The 18,530-nt window shown below is 49.6% G+C and overlaps 3 protein-coding genes across 3 annotated transcripts in view; all 3 read left to right on the forward strand.

Annotated features, from left to right (window-relative positions):
• The window catches only part of LOC134958714 (mucin-2-like), a 39,177-nt gene extending 38,065 nt beyond the window's left edge, over positions 1–1,112 (forward strand). The window contains exon 5 of the mRNA XM_063941467.1: positions 1,033–1,112. Coding sequence (XP_063797537.1) covers positions 1,033–1,112 — 80 coding nt within the window. The remainder of the gene's footprint in view (positions 1–1,032) is intronic.
• A 713-nt stretch (positions 1,113–1,825) lies between these two features.
• LOC134958715 (mucin-2-like) lies at positions 1,826–3,987 on the forward strand. Its single transcript, XM_063941468.1, has 2 exons — positions 1,826–3,079; positions 3,199–3,987. Exons 1-2 carry the CDS (start codon positions 1,826–1,828, stop codon positions 3,985–3,987), a joined length of 2,043 nt encoding a protein of 680 aa, XP_063797538.1.
• LOC134958716 (prestalk protein-like) lies at positions 3,987–14,126 on the forward strand. The gene is made up of 6 exons (XM_063941469.1): positions 3,987–3,997; positions 6,018–7,186; positions 7,242–8,141; positions 8,739–9,526; positions 10,140–10,201; positions 13,298–14,126. Exons 1-6 carry the CDS (start codon positions 3,987–3,989, stop codon positions 14,124–14,126), a joined length of 3,759 nt encoding a protein of 1,252 aa, XP_063797539.1.
• Positions 14,127–18,530: the final 4,404 nt, after the last annotated feature.

Consider the following 18,530-nt stretch of genomic DNA (forward strand, 5'->3'; position numbering starts at 1 on the left):
GCAGTGTTTTACTAATCACTACCGTAAAACACTGCCCGAAAGTACGAATGACATCGACATCGGAAAACACGAAAATGCAGAATACGAAAGCATAGTAAATGAGGCGTAAAAAATTCAAAAAGTTGCAAATTTACACATTCGATGTCATTCGTATTTAATCTCCCTCCAAATCCCGACAATTACGAATCTTAGTAAATATACCCCTGTGCTGGGACTTTCTGTCTCCTCAGCAATTACTGTTTAGTTTTATTACTCCCAGCATGCACCTTTGTGATTTCCTTTTTCTTTAAAAGTTACTACCCAATAGGACTACATCTTCCAGTATGTTCCTCTGGGATTTCTTGTTTTGGTGGCCTGTGAAACAAACACATCCCTAGTCATGTTCCACTGTGGTTTTAAAAGGGAACAGGGGCTGAGGGAGGGGTGTGTCAGGCTTTCCAAATCCTGTGTTGCTGGAAGCTGTGTGTGTTTGGCAGCATGAGCTGGTTATGCTCGCAGAGCCTGGGCAATGGGTTTTCTGAAGGTACTGGATACCGACCATGCATCCTGCTGTTTAGAATCCAGACAGGGGTCGAGAAGCATGTTATACCCCTCAGACCCTAACCCTCCTTTCTGCAGCCCAAACCTAACCTTCCCCTCCCGCAGCCTACCTCTAATCCTCCCCCCCCACAGCCTAAACCTACCTCCCCCCTCCCCGTGCTGCCTACCACTCCTGCAGCCGGGCAGCACTTTGATCGGGATCCCGACTGTCATGATGCCAGCGCCGGCGCTCTGATCAGAATTATCAGTATTGGGATTCCGGCATCAGTATTTCAACCGCCAGGATCCCGACCAGATTCCCTCTCACGGCGTATATAGACCAGGTTAATTGAGTTTGATAGGAGGGAATGGAAACATTTTAGTCAATGAAATGGTGGATCTCCACTGGCTGGAGTTTGGATTTAGATGAGATGCCTTCACCTTTGCACAGTGAGGGGCTGATTCATTGATCCATGCACATCATCTGTATGTGTCATCGCATTGTGTGGACAGATATGAACGTGGATTATCACCAGTATGCAGTTACAAGCACCTATGTGGCTGCATCGCTCCTTCCCATCTACTTGAAGTAGCTACCGTCATGATCAGTGTGTATTTGTAGATACATGTGAAGTTCGATGTGTCTGCATGCGCTCATCTGTGTGTTGCCGGCAATTTCACCCTACATGACCATCAATGCAATCCTGAATTAGGCAGAGTGCCTTCAGATATTTCCTCCTATCTGCCATTTTAAGGAACTTCCACTGTTTATTGGAAAGTAGGAATGAATTGTAAGTAATTACAAGCATTTATGTTTTTCTCCCGCAGTAATGGCTCCGTGAAGGCGGTAAATCAAGCCGTGTTCCCAAATAGCTCAGTGACGCCATCAAACGAAACATTGCAGGAAGAATTTCTTGCTCAAATAAAGAAAACTGGTGGAAGAATAGGAGACCTCGAGATCCTTGCTCCCAATACCACAACAACTACTGCTGCACCCACAACTGCTGTACCCACAACAACTGCACCCATAACTGCTGCACCCACAACAACAATAACTACACTCACAACAACTGCACCCATAACTGCTGCACCCACAACAATAACTACACTCACAACAACTGCTGCAACCACAACTGCACCCACAACAACAACTACACTCACAACTACTGCTGCAACCACAACTGCACCCACAACTGCTGCACCCACAGCAACAACTACACTCACAACAACTGCTGCATCCACAACTGCTGCACCAACTACTACTGCTGTACCCACAACAACTGCTGCACCCACAACTGTACCCACAATGGCTGCACTCACAACAACTACACTCATAACAACAACTGCTGCACCAAATACTACTGCTGCACCCACCACAACTGCTGTACCCACTATTGCTGCAACCACAACAACTGTACCCACAACTGCTGCACCCACAACTACACTCACAACAACTGCTGCACCAACTACTACTGCTGAACCCACAACAACTGTACCCACAACTGCTGCACCCACAAAACCAACTACACTCACAACAACAACAACAACTGTTGTACCCACAACAACTGCTGCACCAACTACTTCTGCTGAACCCACAACAACTGTACCCACAACTGCTGCGCCCACAACAACTACACCCACAACAACTGCTGCGGCCACAACAAATGCTCCACCTACAATAACAACCACTGCACCCACAACAACAACAACAACTACTGCTGCACTCACAACTGCACCTACAACTGCTGCACCCACAACTACTGCTGAACCCACAACATCTACTGCTGCACCAACAACTGCTGCACCCACAACTACTGCTGCAACCACAACTGCACCCACAACTGCTGCACCCACAGCAACAACTACACTCACAACAACTGCTGCATCCACAACTGCTGCACCAACTACTACTGCTGTACCCACAACAACAACTGCTGCACCCACAACTATACCCACAATGGCTGCACTCACAACAACTACACTCACAACAACAACTGCTGCACCAACTACTACTGCTGCACCCACCACAACTGCTGTACCCACTATTGCTGCAACCACAACAACTGTACCCACAACTGCTGCACCCACAACTACACTCACAACAACTGCTGCACCAACTACTACTGCTGAACCCACAACAACTGTACCCACAACTGCTGCACCCACAAAACCAACTACACTCACAACAACAACAACAACTGTTGTACCCACAACTACTGCTGCAACCACAACTGTACCCACAACTGCTGCGCCCACAACAACTACACCCACAACAACTGCTGCGGCCACAACAAATGCTCCACCTACAATAACAACCACTGCACCCACCACCACAACAACAACAACTACTGCTGCACTCACAACTGCACCTACAACTGCTGCACCCACAACTACTGCTGAACCCACATCTACTGCTGCACCAACAACTGCTGCACCCACAACAACCACTGCACCCTCAACTACTGCTGCACCCACAACTGCTGCACCTACGACAACTGCTGCACTCACAACTACTGCTGCACCAACTACTGCTGAACTCACATCTACTGCTGCACCCACAGCAAGTACTGCTGCACCCACAACTACTGCTGCACCCTCAACAAATGCTGCACCAACAACTGCTGCACCCACAATAACAGCTGCTGCACCCACAACAACTGTTGTTGCACCAACAGCAAGTACTTCTGCATCAACAGCAAGTACTTCTGCACCCACAACTGCTGCTGCACTAACTACTACTGCTTCACCCACAACTGCTGCAACCACAACTGCTGCACCCACAAAACCAACTACACTCACAACAACAACAACCGCTGCACCAACTACTACAGCTACACCCACAACTGCCGCACCCACAACAACTGTTGTATCCACAACTACTACTGCAACCACAACAACTGTACCCACAACTGCTGCACCCACAATAACAACTGCTGTGCCCACAACAACTACACCCACAACAACTGCACCCACAACAACAACTTCACCCACAACAACTTCTCCATCCACAATAACAACTGCTGCACCCACAACAACTACTGCTGCATCCACAACTGCACCTACAACTGCTGCACCCACAATTACTGCTGTACCCACAACATCAACTGCTGCACCCACAACAACTACTGCTGCACCCACAACAACTACTGCTGCACCCACAACAACTGCACCCTTGACAACTGCTGCACACTCCACTGCTGCACCCACAACTGCAACCACAACAACTGCTGCACCCACAACAACCACTGCACCCACAACAACTACTGCTGCACCCACAACTGCTGCACCTACGACAACTGCTGCACTCACAACTACTGCTGCACCCACAACTACTGCTGCACCCTCAACAACAACAGCTGCTGCACCCACAACTGCTGCACCCACAACAACAGCTGCTGCACCCACAACTGCTGCACCCACAACAACAGCTGCTGCACCCACAACTGCTGTTGCACCAACAACTACTAATGCACCAAAAGCAAGTACTTCTGCACCCACAACTGCTGCTGCACTAACTACTACTGCTTCACCCACAACTGCTGCACCCACAAAACCAACAACAACAACAATTGCTGCACCAACGACTACTGCTACACTCACAGCAACTGCTGCAACCACAACTACTGCACCCACAACAACTACTGCCGCACCCACAACTACTGCTGCAACCACAACAACTGTACCCACAACTGCTGCCCCTACAACAACTGCTGTGCCCACAACTACACCCACAACAATTGCGACACCCACAACAACTGCACCCACAACAACTTCCCCCACAACAACTGCCCCATCCACAATAACAACCACTGCACCCACAACAACTGCTGCACCCACAACTGCACCTACAACTGCTGCACCCACAACTACTGCTGCACCCACAACATCAACTGCTGAACCCACAACAACTGCACCCACAACAACTACTGATGAACCCACAACAACTGCTGCACCCACAAAAACTACTGCTGAAACAACAACTGCACCCATAAAAACAACTGCAACCACAACTACTGCTGCACCCACAACAACTACTGCTGAACCTACGACAACTGCTGCACCACCAACAACTACTGCTGCACTCACAACGTCTACTGCTGCACCCACAGCAAGTACTGCTGCACCGACTACTGCTGCACCCACAATTGCACTCACAACTACTGCTGCACCCTCAACAAATGCTGCACCAACAACTGCTGCACCCACAACAACAACAACAGCTGCTGCACCCACAACTGCTGTTGCACTAACAACTACTGCACCAACAGCAAGTACTTCTGCACCCACAACTGCTGCTGCACTAATTACTACTGTTTCACCCACAACTGCTGCACCCACAACTGCCGAACCCACAACTACTGCTGCTGCGCCAACTACTACTGCACCCACAGCAAGTACTGCAGCACCAACAACTGCTGCACCCAAAACAACTACTGCTATAACCACAACTGCTGCACCCATAACAACTGCTGTTGCACCAACTACTACTGCTGCACCCACAACAACTGCTGTTGCACCAACTACTACTGCTGCACCCACAACTACTGTTGCACCCACAACAACTGCTGCACCCACATCTGCACCTGCAACAACTGCTGCACCCACAACTGCTGTACCAGCAACATCTGCTGTACCCACAACAACCACAGCACCCACAACCGCTACATTCACAACATCTGCAGCTGCACCCACAGCAAGTACTGCTGCACCCACAACTGCACCCACAACTACTGCTGCACCCTCAACAAATGCTGCACCCACAATTGCTGTTGCACCAACAACTACTACTGCACCAACAGCAAGTACTTCTGTACCCACAACAATTGCTGCACCCACAACTATTGCTGCACACACAACTGCACCCTTGAAAATTGCTACACCAACAAAAACTAGTGCTGCAACCACAACTGCAACCAAAACAACCGCTGCACCCACAACAACCACTGCACCCACAACTACAGCTGCACCCACAACTGCTGCACCCATAACAACCACTGCACCCACAACAACTGCTGCACCCACAATAACTACTGATGCACCAACTACTGCTGCACTCACATCTTCTGCTGTACCCACAGCAAGTATAGCTGCACCAACAACTGCTGCACCCACAACTACTGCTGCACCCTCAACAAATGCTGCGCCAACTGCTGCACCCACAACAACAACAGTTGCTGCTGCACCCACAACAACTACTACTGCTGCTGCACCCACATCTACTGCAGCACCCACAACTGCTGAAGCCAAAACAACTACTGCTGCACCCACAACTGCTACGCCCACAACTGCTGCACCCACAACTACTGCTGCAACCACAACTGCACATTCAACAACTGCTGCACCCATAACAACCACTGCACCCACAACAACTACTGCTGCGCCCACAACTGCACCTACAACAACTGCTGCACCCACAATAAAGGCTGCACCCACTAGATCTACTGCTGCACCCACAGCAACTGCTGCATCAATAAAAACTGCTGCACCCACAACTACAGGTGCAACCACAACAACTGTACCCACAACTGCTCTACCCACAACAACAACTGCTTCACCCACAACAACTGCACCCACAACAATTGCTGCTGCACCAACAACAACAACTGCTGTACCCACAACAAACACTGCACCCACAAGTACTACTGCTACACCCACAATGACTGCACCTACGAGAACTGCTGCACCCACAACTACTGCTTCACCCACAACTGCTGCACACAAAACTGTAACCACAACTACTGTTGCACCCACAACTACTGCTGCAACAACAACAATAACTGCACCCTCAACAACTGCTGCACCCACAGCAACAACAACTGCTGCACCCACAACAACCACTACACCCACAACTACTGCTGCACCCACAACTGCATCTACAACTACTGCACAAACAATAACTGTTGCACCCACATCTACTGCTGCACCCACAGCAACAACTGCTACATCAATAAAAACTGCTGCACCCACAACTACAGCTGCAACCACAACTGTACCCACAACTGCTCTACCCACAACAACAACAACAACAACTGCTTCAACCACAACTGCTTCACCCACAACAACAACAACTGTACCCACAACAACTGCACCCACAACTGCTGTACCCACAACAACCACTGCACCCACAACTGCACTGACAGTAACTGTTACACCCACAACAACAACTACTGCTGCTGCACCAACTACTGCTGCACCCACAACATCTACTGCTGCACCCACAACTGCACCCTCAACTGCTGCACCCACAACTACTGCTGCAACCACAACTGCACCCACAACTACTGCTGCACCCTCAACGACTGCTGCACCCACAACTACTGCACTCACAACTACTGCTGCTCCCACAACTACTGCTGCACCCACAACTGCACCTACAACTGCTGCACCCACAACAACAACAGCGCCCACAACATCTGCCTCACCCATAACAACCCCTGCACCCACATCAAATACTGCTGCACCCAAAACAACTGCACCTACAACTGCCACACCCACAACTTCTGCACCAACAACTACTGCTGCACCCACAGCAAGTGCTGCTGCTGTTGCAATAACAACATCTGCTGCACACACAGAAAGTACTGCTGCAACAACATCTGCTTCAACCATAACTACTGCAGGAACCACAACTGCACCCACAACAACAACAGCTGCACCCACAACAGTTGTACCCACTACAACAGCTGCACCTACAACCACTGAACCCACAACTGCACCGACAGCAACTGCTACACCCACAACAACTACTGCTGCACCAACTACTGCTGCACCTAAAACATCTACTGCTGCACCCACAACTGCACCCTCAACAACTGCTGCACCTACAACTACTGCTGCACCCACAACTACTGCACTCACAACTACTGCTGCTCCCACAACTACTGCTGCACCCACAACTGCACCTACAACTGCTGCACCCACAACAACAACAGCGCCCACAACATCTGCCTCACCCATAACAACCCCTGCACCCACATCAAATACTGCTGCACCCAAAACAACTGCACCTACAACTGCCACACCCACAACTTCTGCACCAACAACTACTGCTGCACCCACAGCAAGTGCTGCTGCTGTTGCAATAACAACATCTGCTGCACACACAGAAAGTACTGCTGCAACAACATCTGCTTCAACCATAACTACTGCAGGAACCACAACTGCACCCACAACAACAACAGCTGCACCCACAACAGTTGTACCCACTACAACAGCTGCACCTACAACCACTGAACCCACAACTGCACCGACAGCAACTGCTACACCCACAACAACTACTGCTGCACCAACTACTGCTGCACCTAAAACATCTACTGCTGCACCCACAACTGCACCCTCAACAACTGCTGCACCTACAACTACTGCTGCACCCACAACTGCTGCACCCTCAACAACAGCACCAACAATGTCTGCTGCACCCACAATAACCACTGCACCCCCATCAACTACTGCTGCACCCACAACAACTGCACCTACAACTGCCACACCCACAACAACTTCTGCACCCACAACTGCTGCTGCACCCATAGCAAGTACTGCTGCTGCACCCACAACAGCTGCACCCACAACAGCTGCACCCACAAAAACAAATGCACACACTACAACAGCTGCACCCACAGCAAGTACTGCTGCTGCACCCACAACAGCTGCACCCACAAAAACAAATGCACACACTACAACAGCTGCACCCACAACAACTGCTGCACCCACAGCAAGTACTGCTGCTGCACCCACAACAGCTGCACCCACAAAAACAAATGCACACACTACAACAGCTGCACCCACAACAACTGCTGCACCTACAACAATCACTGCACCCAAAACAACCACTGCCGTACCCACAACTGCACCGACAGCAACTGCTACACCCACAACAACAACAACAACAACAACAACTACTGCTGCACCAACAACTACTGCTGCACCCACAACTGCACCTACAATTGCTGCACCCACAACAACTGGTACGCCCACAACTGCTGCACCCACAACAACTACTGCTGCAACCACAACTGCACCTACAACTGCTGCACCCTCAACAACTGCTGCACCCACAACTGCTACACCCACAACAACTGCTGCATCCACAACAACCACTCCACCCACAACTGCTGCACCCACAACTACTAGTGCACCCACATCTACTGCTGTGCCCACAACTACTGCTGCTGCATCAACAACTGCTCAACCCACAACTTCTGCTGCAATCACAACTGCAGCAACTGCACTCACAACTGCTGCACTCACAACAACTGCTGCACCCACAACAACTACTGCACCCACAAGAACCACTGAACCCACAAGAACCACTGAACCCACAACAACCACTGCACCCACAACAACTACTGCACCCACAACAACTGCTGCTGCACCCACAACTGCTGCTGCACTCACAACTGCATCTATAACAACTGCTGCACCCACAACTACTGCTGCACCAACTACTGCTGCATCCGCAACATCTACTGCTGTACCCACAGCAAGTACTGCTGCACCAACAACTGCTGCAACCACAACAACTTCACCCACAACTGCTGCACCCACAACAACTGCTGAAACCACAAAAACAATAACAACAACAGTACCTACAACTGCTGCTGCACCAACTACTACTGCTGCACCCATAACAACTACTGCTACACCCACAACTACTACTGTACCCACTACTGCTGCACCCACATCTACTGCTGCACCAACAACTGCACCCACAACTACTGCTGTCCCAACAACTGCACCCACAACAACTGCTATTGCACCCACTACTGCTGCTGCACCCACAACAACTGCTGCACCCACAACTGTTGCGCCCAAAACAACTGCGCTGCCCACAACAACTTCTACCCCCACATTATCTCCTACACCAACAACTGCTGCACCCACATCAACTGCTACAAACGCTACTTTTGTAAACTTCAACTACACAATCATAAATATGAAGTTTGATTCAAGACTTTTAAACTGGACAGACCCATACACCATTATGCTGAGGAACGAGACTGAAACACTGGTGAGTGCAATGGCCGTGGCTACAGGCGATAGAGACATTTATATCTGCCTGAGCAATACGGATAGACTGATGTTATAGTAGTCCTGTAAGGGAAGTGATAGTATAATATAAAATACAGCTGAATTTTATACACTGTTTATATCATACTTACCAACAATCTAGCTGATCCCTCCGGGAGGAGGCAGCCAGGTCGGAGCAGCAAGGGTGTGGCGATGAGGTACGATGACGTTTAGGGGCGGGATTGGGGGCGTAACTGCATGACCACATGATCATGGCCCCGCCCCCTGTCCCGCAACGCAGATAATATTGGCATTGCAAGGCAGGGAGCGGGGCCGGGATGACGCGAATCGCGTCATCTGACTCCCAGACCGCCCACTTTGAGCCATCAGGAGCTTGTTAGGAGCTTGTGTGCGGGTGATGAGCGCACGGCCCACTCTTCTGGGGGTCCGGGAGCGCCACCCGATTTTCGGGAGCTTCCCGGCCATTCCGGGAGAGTAGGCAAGTATGGTTTATATATTTGTAGAGCTTCTTGTGTAGAACAACAGTGGCTTTCTGTTGGTTTTCATTGTATTATCTGGTCTAACTGCCTTTCTATACAATTATTTTCATGCAGGGCCTGCAAGTGATAAAACGGGATTTCCCCTTGTGTCAGTATGTGATTACAACTGCGTTCTTGTAAGTATGTTCTTTGTAGACATTTATTGTTATTTTAATTGACCTGTATCAACCACTTGCCTGGCACGGACGCATCAGATGCAACCATGCCTGCAAGTGCTTTATCTGACCTGGTCGCATAGGATGCGACCAGTCAGATAAGAAGACCGAAATGACTGAAATAGGAGTGGAGAGGGTTAAACATCCATAGGCTGGGGATGTCCTTGTGGGAGACAAGTGACTAGCCATCCAATAGGGATGTGAGTTGGTAGAAGCTAGCTGCTTGATAAGGGATGAGAAGAGGAGGAGCTTCCTCTTTTTTCTGTCGGTCCCTCTGCCTCCCTGTCCTCTCCCATACTGATTGCCGTGCTGCCGATCACTGCTGATCGGTCAGCACGGCAGGCCCCACCCCTCCAGCGGCTGCAGACAATAGCAGTCACTGGGGACGTGTAAATTAACCCCCCCAAGTCCTCCCTGTGTACCTGAAGCCTGTCCCGGCTTTCAAAATGAAAGCTGCAATGGTCACAATATTTCTGATGTTCCGATGGTCACCATGTTGCCAAACGATGTTCCGACATTTAAAAAAAATATATTTTAATTATTATTATTTTTAAATTAAAAAAAATATTTATTTATTTTTTAACTAACATCATTTTGGATAGGGTTAAACTTAAATTCAAGTTCTTCACTTAATTCAATCATAAAAATATAAATATAAAAATACCCGACAATTTCTGAGCGATTGTTTTGGGGGGGAAATCATCAGTTAAGTGGTTAAAGTGGTCTTCTAACTCCAGACTACATTATTTTAGGACTTCCCCTACTGGTGGTTTCTGACACTTCACACAACATTTCAGAAAGTCAGTCCGACCTGTATTTTGCTGGCAGAAAAAGTTAAACATGATATACAGTGCAGGTTTAGACTGTTGTGAAGGGTGTCTTTATATTTACTAAACCGGTTGTTCTAAAAAGGAGCCCGGCAGTCTGGGTGGTCTCTCCCCTGGTAGAGGCTGTGCTGGGACTTTCTGTCTCCTCAGCAATTACTGTTTAGTTTTATTACATCTCCCAGCATGCACCTTTGTGATTTCCTGTTTCTTTAAAAGTTACTACCCAATAGGACTAAATCTTCCAGTATGTTCCTCTGGGATTTCTTGTTTTGGTAGCCCTGTGAAACAAACACATCCCTAGTCATGTTCCACTGTGGTTTTAAAAGGGAACAGGGGCTGAAGGAGGGGTGTGTCAGTCTTTCCAACTCCTGTGTTGCTGGAAGTACCTGGAAACTGTGTGTTTGGCAGCATGAGCTGGTTATGCTCACAGAGCCTGGGCAATGGGTATTCTGAAGGTACTGGATACCGACCATGGCATTCTGTTGTATAGAATCCAGACAGGGGTTCGGAAGCATGCTACTTCTTCTCACCCCCTAACCCTCCTTTACAGCAGCCTATCCCTAACCCTACCCCCGCAGCCTAAACCTACCTCCCCCTCACCGCGCTGCCTACCACTCCTGCAGCCCAGCAGTCCCTTGATCAGGATCCCGACTGTCATGATGCCGGCGCCGGCACTCTGATCAGTATTATTAGTATTGGGATTCCGGCATCAGTATTTCAACCGCCAGGATCCCGACCAGATGCCCTTTCATGGCGTATATAGACTAGGTTAACTTTAGTATGATAGGAGGGAATGGAAACATTTTAGTCAATGAAATGGGGGATCTCCACTGGCTGGAGTTTGGATTTAGATGAGACGCCTTCACCTTTGCACAGTGAGGGGCTGATTCACTGATCCATGCACATCATCCGTATGTGTCATCGTATTGTGTGGACGGATATGAACGTGGATTGTCGCCAGTATACAGTTACAAGCACCTATGTGGCCACATCGCTCCTTTCCATCTACTCTAAGTAGCTACCGTCATGATCAGTGTGCATTTGTAGATACATGTGAAGATCAAAGTGTCTGCATGCGCTCATCTGTGTGTTGCCGGCAATTTCACCCTACATGACCATCAATGCAATCCTGAATTAGGCAGAGTGTCTTCAGATATTTCCTCCTATCTGCCATTTTAAGGAACTTCCACTATTTATTGGAAATAAGGAACGAATTGTAAGTAATTACAAGAATTTGTGTTTTTCTCCCGCAGTAATGGCTCCGTGAAGGCGGTAAATCAAGCCGTGTTCCCAAATAGCTCAGTGACGCCATCAAACGAAACATTGCAGGAAGAATTTCTTGCTCAAATAAAGAAGACTGGTGGAAGAATAGGAGACCTCGAGATCGTTGCTCCCAATACCACAACTACTGCTGCACCCACAACAACTGCTGTACCGACAACAACTGCACCCATAACTGCTACACCCACAACAACAATAACTACACTCACAACAACTGCTGCATCCACAATTGCTGTACCCACAACTACTGCTGCAACCACCACCACAACAACAACAACTACACTCACAACTGCTGCATTCACAACTGCTGCACTAACTACTACTGCTGCACCCACAACTGCTGCACTCACAACTGCACCTACAACTGCTGCACCCACAACATCTACTGCTGCAGCAACAACTGCTGAACCCACAACTGCACCCACAACAACTGCTGTACCCACAACAACCACTGCACCCACAACAACTACTGCTGCACCAACATCTGAAGCTGCAACAACTGCTGCACCCTCAACAACTGCTGCACCCACAACTGCTGTACCCACAATAACCACTGCACCCACAACAACTACTTCTGCACCCACATCTGAAGCTATGACAACTGCTACACCCACAACAACTACTGCTGCACCCACAACTACTGCTGCACCCACAACTACACACACAACTACTGCTGCACCCTCAGCAAATGCTGCACCAACAACTTTTGGACCAACAACTGCTGCACCCACAACAACAGCTGCTGCACCCACAACAACTGCTGTTGCACCAACAACTACTACTACTGCTGCACTCACAACTGCTGCACCCACAACTGCACCTACAACTGCTGCACCCACATCTACTGCTGCACCAACAACTGCTGAACCCACAACTGCACCCACAACAACTGCTGTACCCACAACAACCACTGCACCCACAACAACTACTGCTGCACCCACAACTGCAGCTACGACAACTGCTGCACCCTCAACAACATCTGCTGCACCCACAACAACCGCTCCACCCACAACCACTGCATATACAACTGCTGCACCCACAGCAGCAACATCTGCTGCACCCACAACCACTATTGCTGCACCCACAACTGCTACATCCACAACTACTGCTACAACCTCAAAAACTGCTGCACCCACAACAACTGCTACACCCACAACAACAACTTCTACACCCACAACAACTACTGCTGCACCCACAACTACTGCTGCAACCACAACTGCTGCAACTTCAACAACTGCTGCAGCACTCACAACTGCAACCATAGCAACAACTGCTGCACCCACAACTACTGCTGCACTTACAACATCTACTGCTGCACCCACAGCAAGTACTGCTGCACCCACAACTACTGCTGCAACCACAACTGCATCCACAGCTGCTGCACCCACATCTACTGCTGCACTGACAGCAAGTACTGCTGCAACCACAACTGCACCCACAACTACTGCTGTACCCTCAACAACTGCTTCACTCACAACTGCTGCGCCAACAACAACTGCACCCACAACTTCACCCACAACTGCTGCACCCACAATAACAACTGCTGCACCCACAACTGCTGTTGCACTAACTACTACTGTTGCACCCACAACAACTGCTGCTCCAACAATTGCACCCACAACAACTGCACCCATAACAACTACTGCACCCACAACAACCGCTGCACCCACAAGAGCAACATCTGTTGCACCCACAACAACCGCTGCACCCACAACAACCGCTGCACCCACAACTGGTGCATCCACAACAACAACTACTGCTGCACACACAACTGCTGAACCCACAACAACTGCTGCACCAACAACTGCTATGTCCACAACTGCTGCACCCACAAAAACTACATCAACTGCACTCACAACTGCTGCACCCTCCACAACAACTGCTGCACCCACAATTGCTTCACCCACAACAACTGCTGCACCCACAACTGCTGCAACCACAACTACTACTGCATCCACAGCTTCTGTACCCACAACTGCTGTACCCACAACTACTGCTGCAGCCACAACTGCACCCACACCTGCTGCACCCACAAAATTTGCTGCACTCACAGCAACTGCACCCACAACAACAACTACTGCTGCACCCACAACTACTGCTGCAACCACATCAACTTCTGCTGCACCTACAACTGCTGCACCCACAACATCTACTGTTGCACCCACAACTTCTGCTGCAACCACAACTGCACCCACAACATCTGCTGCACCTACAACTGCTGCACCCACAACATCTACTGCTGTACCCACAGCAAGTACTGCTGTACCCACAACTTTTGCTGCAACCACAATTGCACCCACAACTGCTGCACTCACAACTGCACCCACAACAACTGCTGCACCCACAACTACTGCTGCACCAACAACTGCTATGTCCACAACTGCTGCACCCACAAAAACCACATCAACTGCACTTACAACTGCTGCACCCTCCACAACAACTGCTGCACCCACAATTGCTTCACCCACAACAACTGCTGCACCCACAACTGCTGCAACCACAACTACTACTGCATCCACAACTTCTGTACCCACAACTACTGCTGCAGCCACAACTGCACCCACACCTGCTGCACCCACAAAATTTGCTGCACTCACAGCAACTGCACCCACAACAACAACTACTGCTGCACCCACAACTACTGCTGCAACCACATCAACTTCTGCTGCACCTACAACTGCTGCACCCACAACATCTACTGTTGCACCCACAACTTCTGCTGCAACCACAACTGCACCCACAACTGCTGCACCCACAACATCTGCTGCATCTACAACTGCTGCATCCATAACATCTACTGCTGTACCCACAGCAAGTACTGCTGTACCCACAACTTCTGCTGCAACCACAATTGCACCCACAACTGCTGCACTCACAACTGCACCCACAACAACTGCTGCACCCACAACAACCACTGAACCCACAACAACTGCTGCACCCACAACAATGGCTGCACCCACAACAACCACTGCACCCACAACAACTACTGCTGCACCTACATCAACTTCTGCTGCACCTACAACTGCTGCACCCACAACATCTACTGTTGCACCCACAACTTCTGCTGAAACCACAACTGCACCCACATCAACTGCTGCACCCACATCTGCTGCACCTACAACTGCTGCACCCACAACATCTACTGCTGCACCCACAGCAAGTACTGCTGTACCCACAACTTCTGCTGCAACCACAACTGCACCCACAACTGCTGCACTCACAACTGCACCCACAACAACTGCTGCACCCACAACTGCTGCACCCACAACAACCACTGAACCCACAACAACTGTTGCACCCACAACAACCACTGCACCCACAACTACTGCTGCACCCATAACTGCACCTACAACAACTACTGCACCAACTACTGCTGTACCAACATCTACTGCTGCACCTACAGCAAGTACTGCTGCACAAACAACTGCTGCAACTACAACGGCACCCACAATTGCTGCACCCACAACAACTGCTGCATTCACAACAACTACACCCAAAACTACTGCTGCAACCACAACTGCACCCACAACTGCTGCGCACATAACAACTGCTGAACCCACAACAGCAACATCTGCTGCACCCACAACAACCGCTGCATCAACAACTGCTGCATCCACAACTACTGCTGCACACACAACTGCTGCACCCACAACTACTGCTGCACCCACAACTACTGCTGCAACCACATCAACTTCTGCTGCACCTACAACTGCTGCACCCACAACATCTACTGTTGCAATCACAGTAAGTACTGCTGCACCCACAACTTCTGCTGCAACCACAACTGCACCCACAACTGCTGCACTCATCACTGCACCCACAACAACTGCTGCACCAACAACCACTGCTGCACCCACAACTACTGCTGCACCACCTACTGTTGCACCCACATCTACTGCTGCACCCACAACAACTACTGCTGCACCACCTACTGTTGCACCCACATCTACTGCTGCACCCACAACATCTACTGCTGCACCCACAACATCTACTGCTGCACCCACAACATCTACTGCTGCACCCACAACATCTACTGCTGCACCCACAGCAATTACATCAGCGACCACTTCACCAGCTTCAGTTATGACAATATCGCAAAAGGCAACAATGAAACAATCTTCTGCAGCTACGACAGTGGCACTGTCACCAGCTACTGAGACGATAACTGAGACAGTAAACGCTACCTTTGTAAACTTCAACTACACAATCATAAATATGAAGTTTGATTCAAGGCTTTTAAACTGGACAGACCCATACACCATTATGCTGAGGAACGAGACTGAAACACTGGTGAGTGCAATGGCCGTGGAGTTATGCTATAGAGACACTTATATCTGCCGGAGCAAAATAGATAAACTGTGAGGTCATAAGGGTCCTCATTCCGAGATGATCGTAGCTGTGCTAAATTTAGCACAGCTACGATCATTCACACTGACATGCGGGAGGACGCCCAGCACAGGGCTAGTCCGCCCCACATGTCAGTGTCGCCCCCCCCCCCCGCAGAAGTGCAAAGGCATCGCACAGTGGCAATGCCCTTGCACTTCAAGAGTAGCTCCCGATCAGCGCAGCTTTAGCGTGCTGGCCGGGAGCTACTCGTCGCTCCCCGACCCGCAGCGGCTGCGTATGATGTCGCGGTCCGGCCACGCCTGTGTTGGCCAGACCGCGCCCACGAAACGGCGGCCAAATGCCGCCGTTCCTCCCCCTCCCACCCAGCAACCGCCTCTTACTGTCAATCAGGCAGAGCCTATATCAGCCCAGCTACGGCGCAGCGGGTACCCGTTCGCATGGCTGCGATAAAAAGCAGCGAGCAAACGGGTCAGAATGACCCCTAAAGTTCTGTCAGGGAAGTGATAGCATAATAAAAAATGTAACTGAACTTTACACACTATTTATATATTTGTAGAGTTTGTTGTGTAGTACAACAGTGGATTTCTCGTGGTTTTCATTGTGTGATTTGGTTTAACTGCTTTTCTATATAATTATTTTCATGCAGAGCCTGCAAGTGATAAAACGGGATTTCCCCTTGTGTCAGTATGTGATTACAACTGCGTTCTTGTAAGTATGTTCTCTGTAGACATTCATTATTGTTTTAATTGACCTGTGTTAAAGGGGTCTTCTGACTCCAGAGTACGTTATTTTAGGACTTCCCCTACTGGTGGTTTCTGACACTTGACATAACATTTCAGATTCAGAAAGTCAGTCCAACCTGTAATTTGCTGCCGGAAAAAAGTCAAACATGATATATGTAAAGGTTTAGACTTTTGTGGAGGGTGTCTTTATGTTTACCCTCCAACTGTACCTTTCTGACAGGTACAGTACCGTTTTTTGATGGTCTGTACCGGCCAAAAGGGCCCTTGAACCGGTTTTCAGTGTCTCCCCTTACAATGGAAGCCTATAGGAGCGCCGCTTAGCCATGCCCCCTTTATCCGTGGGCCGTGGCCGAGCCCCTTTTCTGATTTTATACCGATTTTCAGCTGGGCAGTGGCCCTCATTCCGAGTTGTTCGCTCGCTAGCTGCTTTTAGCAGCCGTGCAAATGCTAAGCCGCCGCCCTGTGGCGGCTTAGCAGAAGTGCGAACGAAAGGATCGCAGCGTGGCTACAAAAAAATTTTCGAGCAGGTTCTGAGTAGCTCCAGACCTACTCCTAGCTTGCGATCACTTCAGACTATTTAGTTCCTGTTTTGACATCACGAACGCGCCCTGCGTTCGGCCAGCCACTCCGTTTCCCCAGGCACGCCTGTGTTTGTATCTGAAAACGGTCAGTTACCTCCCAGAAACGCCCCATTTCTGTCAGTCACTCAGCGATCAACAGTGCGACTGAAAAGCGTCGCTCGACCCTGTGTGAAACTGCATCGGCTTTTGTGAAAGTACGTCACGCGTGCGCACTGCGCCGCATACGCAGAAGTGCCAATTTTTAGCCTGATCGCTGCGCTGCGAACAACGGTAGCTAGCGATCAACTCGATATGACCCCCAGTATTGGAGGGTATGTGTTTACTAAACTGGTTGTTCTAAAAAGGAGCCCGGCTGTCTGGGTGATCTCTCCCCTGGTAGAGACTGTGCTGGGACTTTCTGTCTCCTCAGCAATTACTGTTTAGATTTATTACATCTCCCAGCATGCACCTTTTTGATTTCCTGTTTCTTTAAGAGTTACTATCCAGTAAGACTACATCTTCCAGTATGTTC

This window comes from Pseudophryne corroboree, chromosome 9 (genome assembly GCF_028390025.1).
Source record: "Pseudophryne corroboree isolate aPseCor3 chromosome 9, aPseCor3.hap2, whole genome shotgun sequence".
NCBI lineage: Eukaryota > Metazoa > Chordata > Amphibia > Anura > Myobatrachidae > Pseudophryne > Pseudophryne corroboree.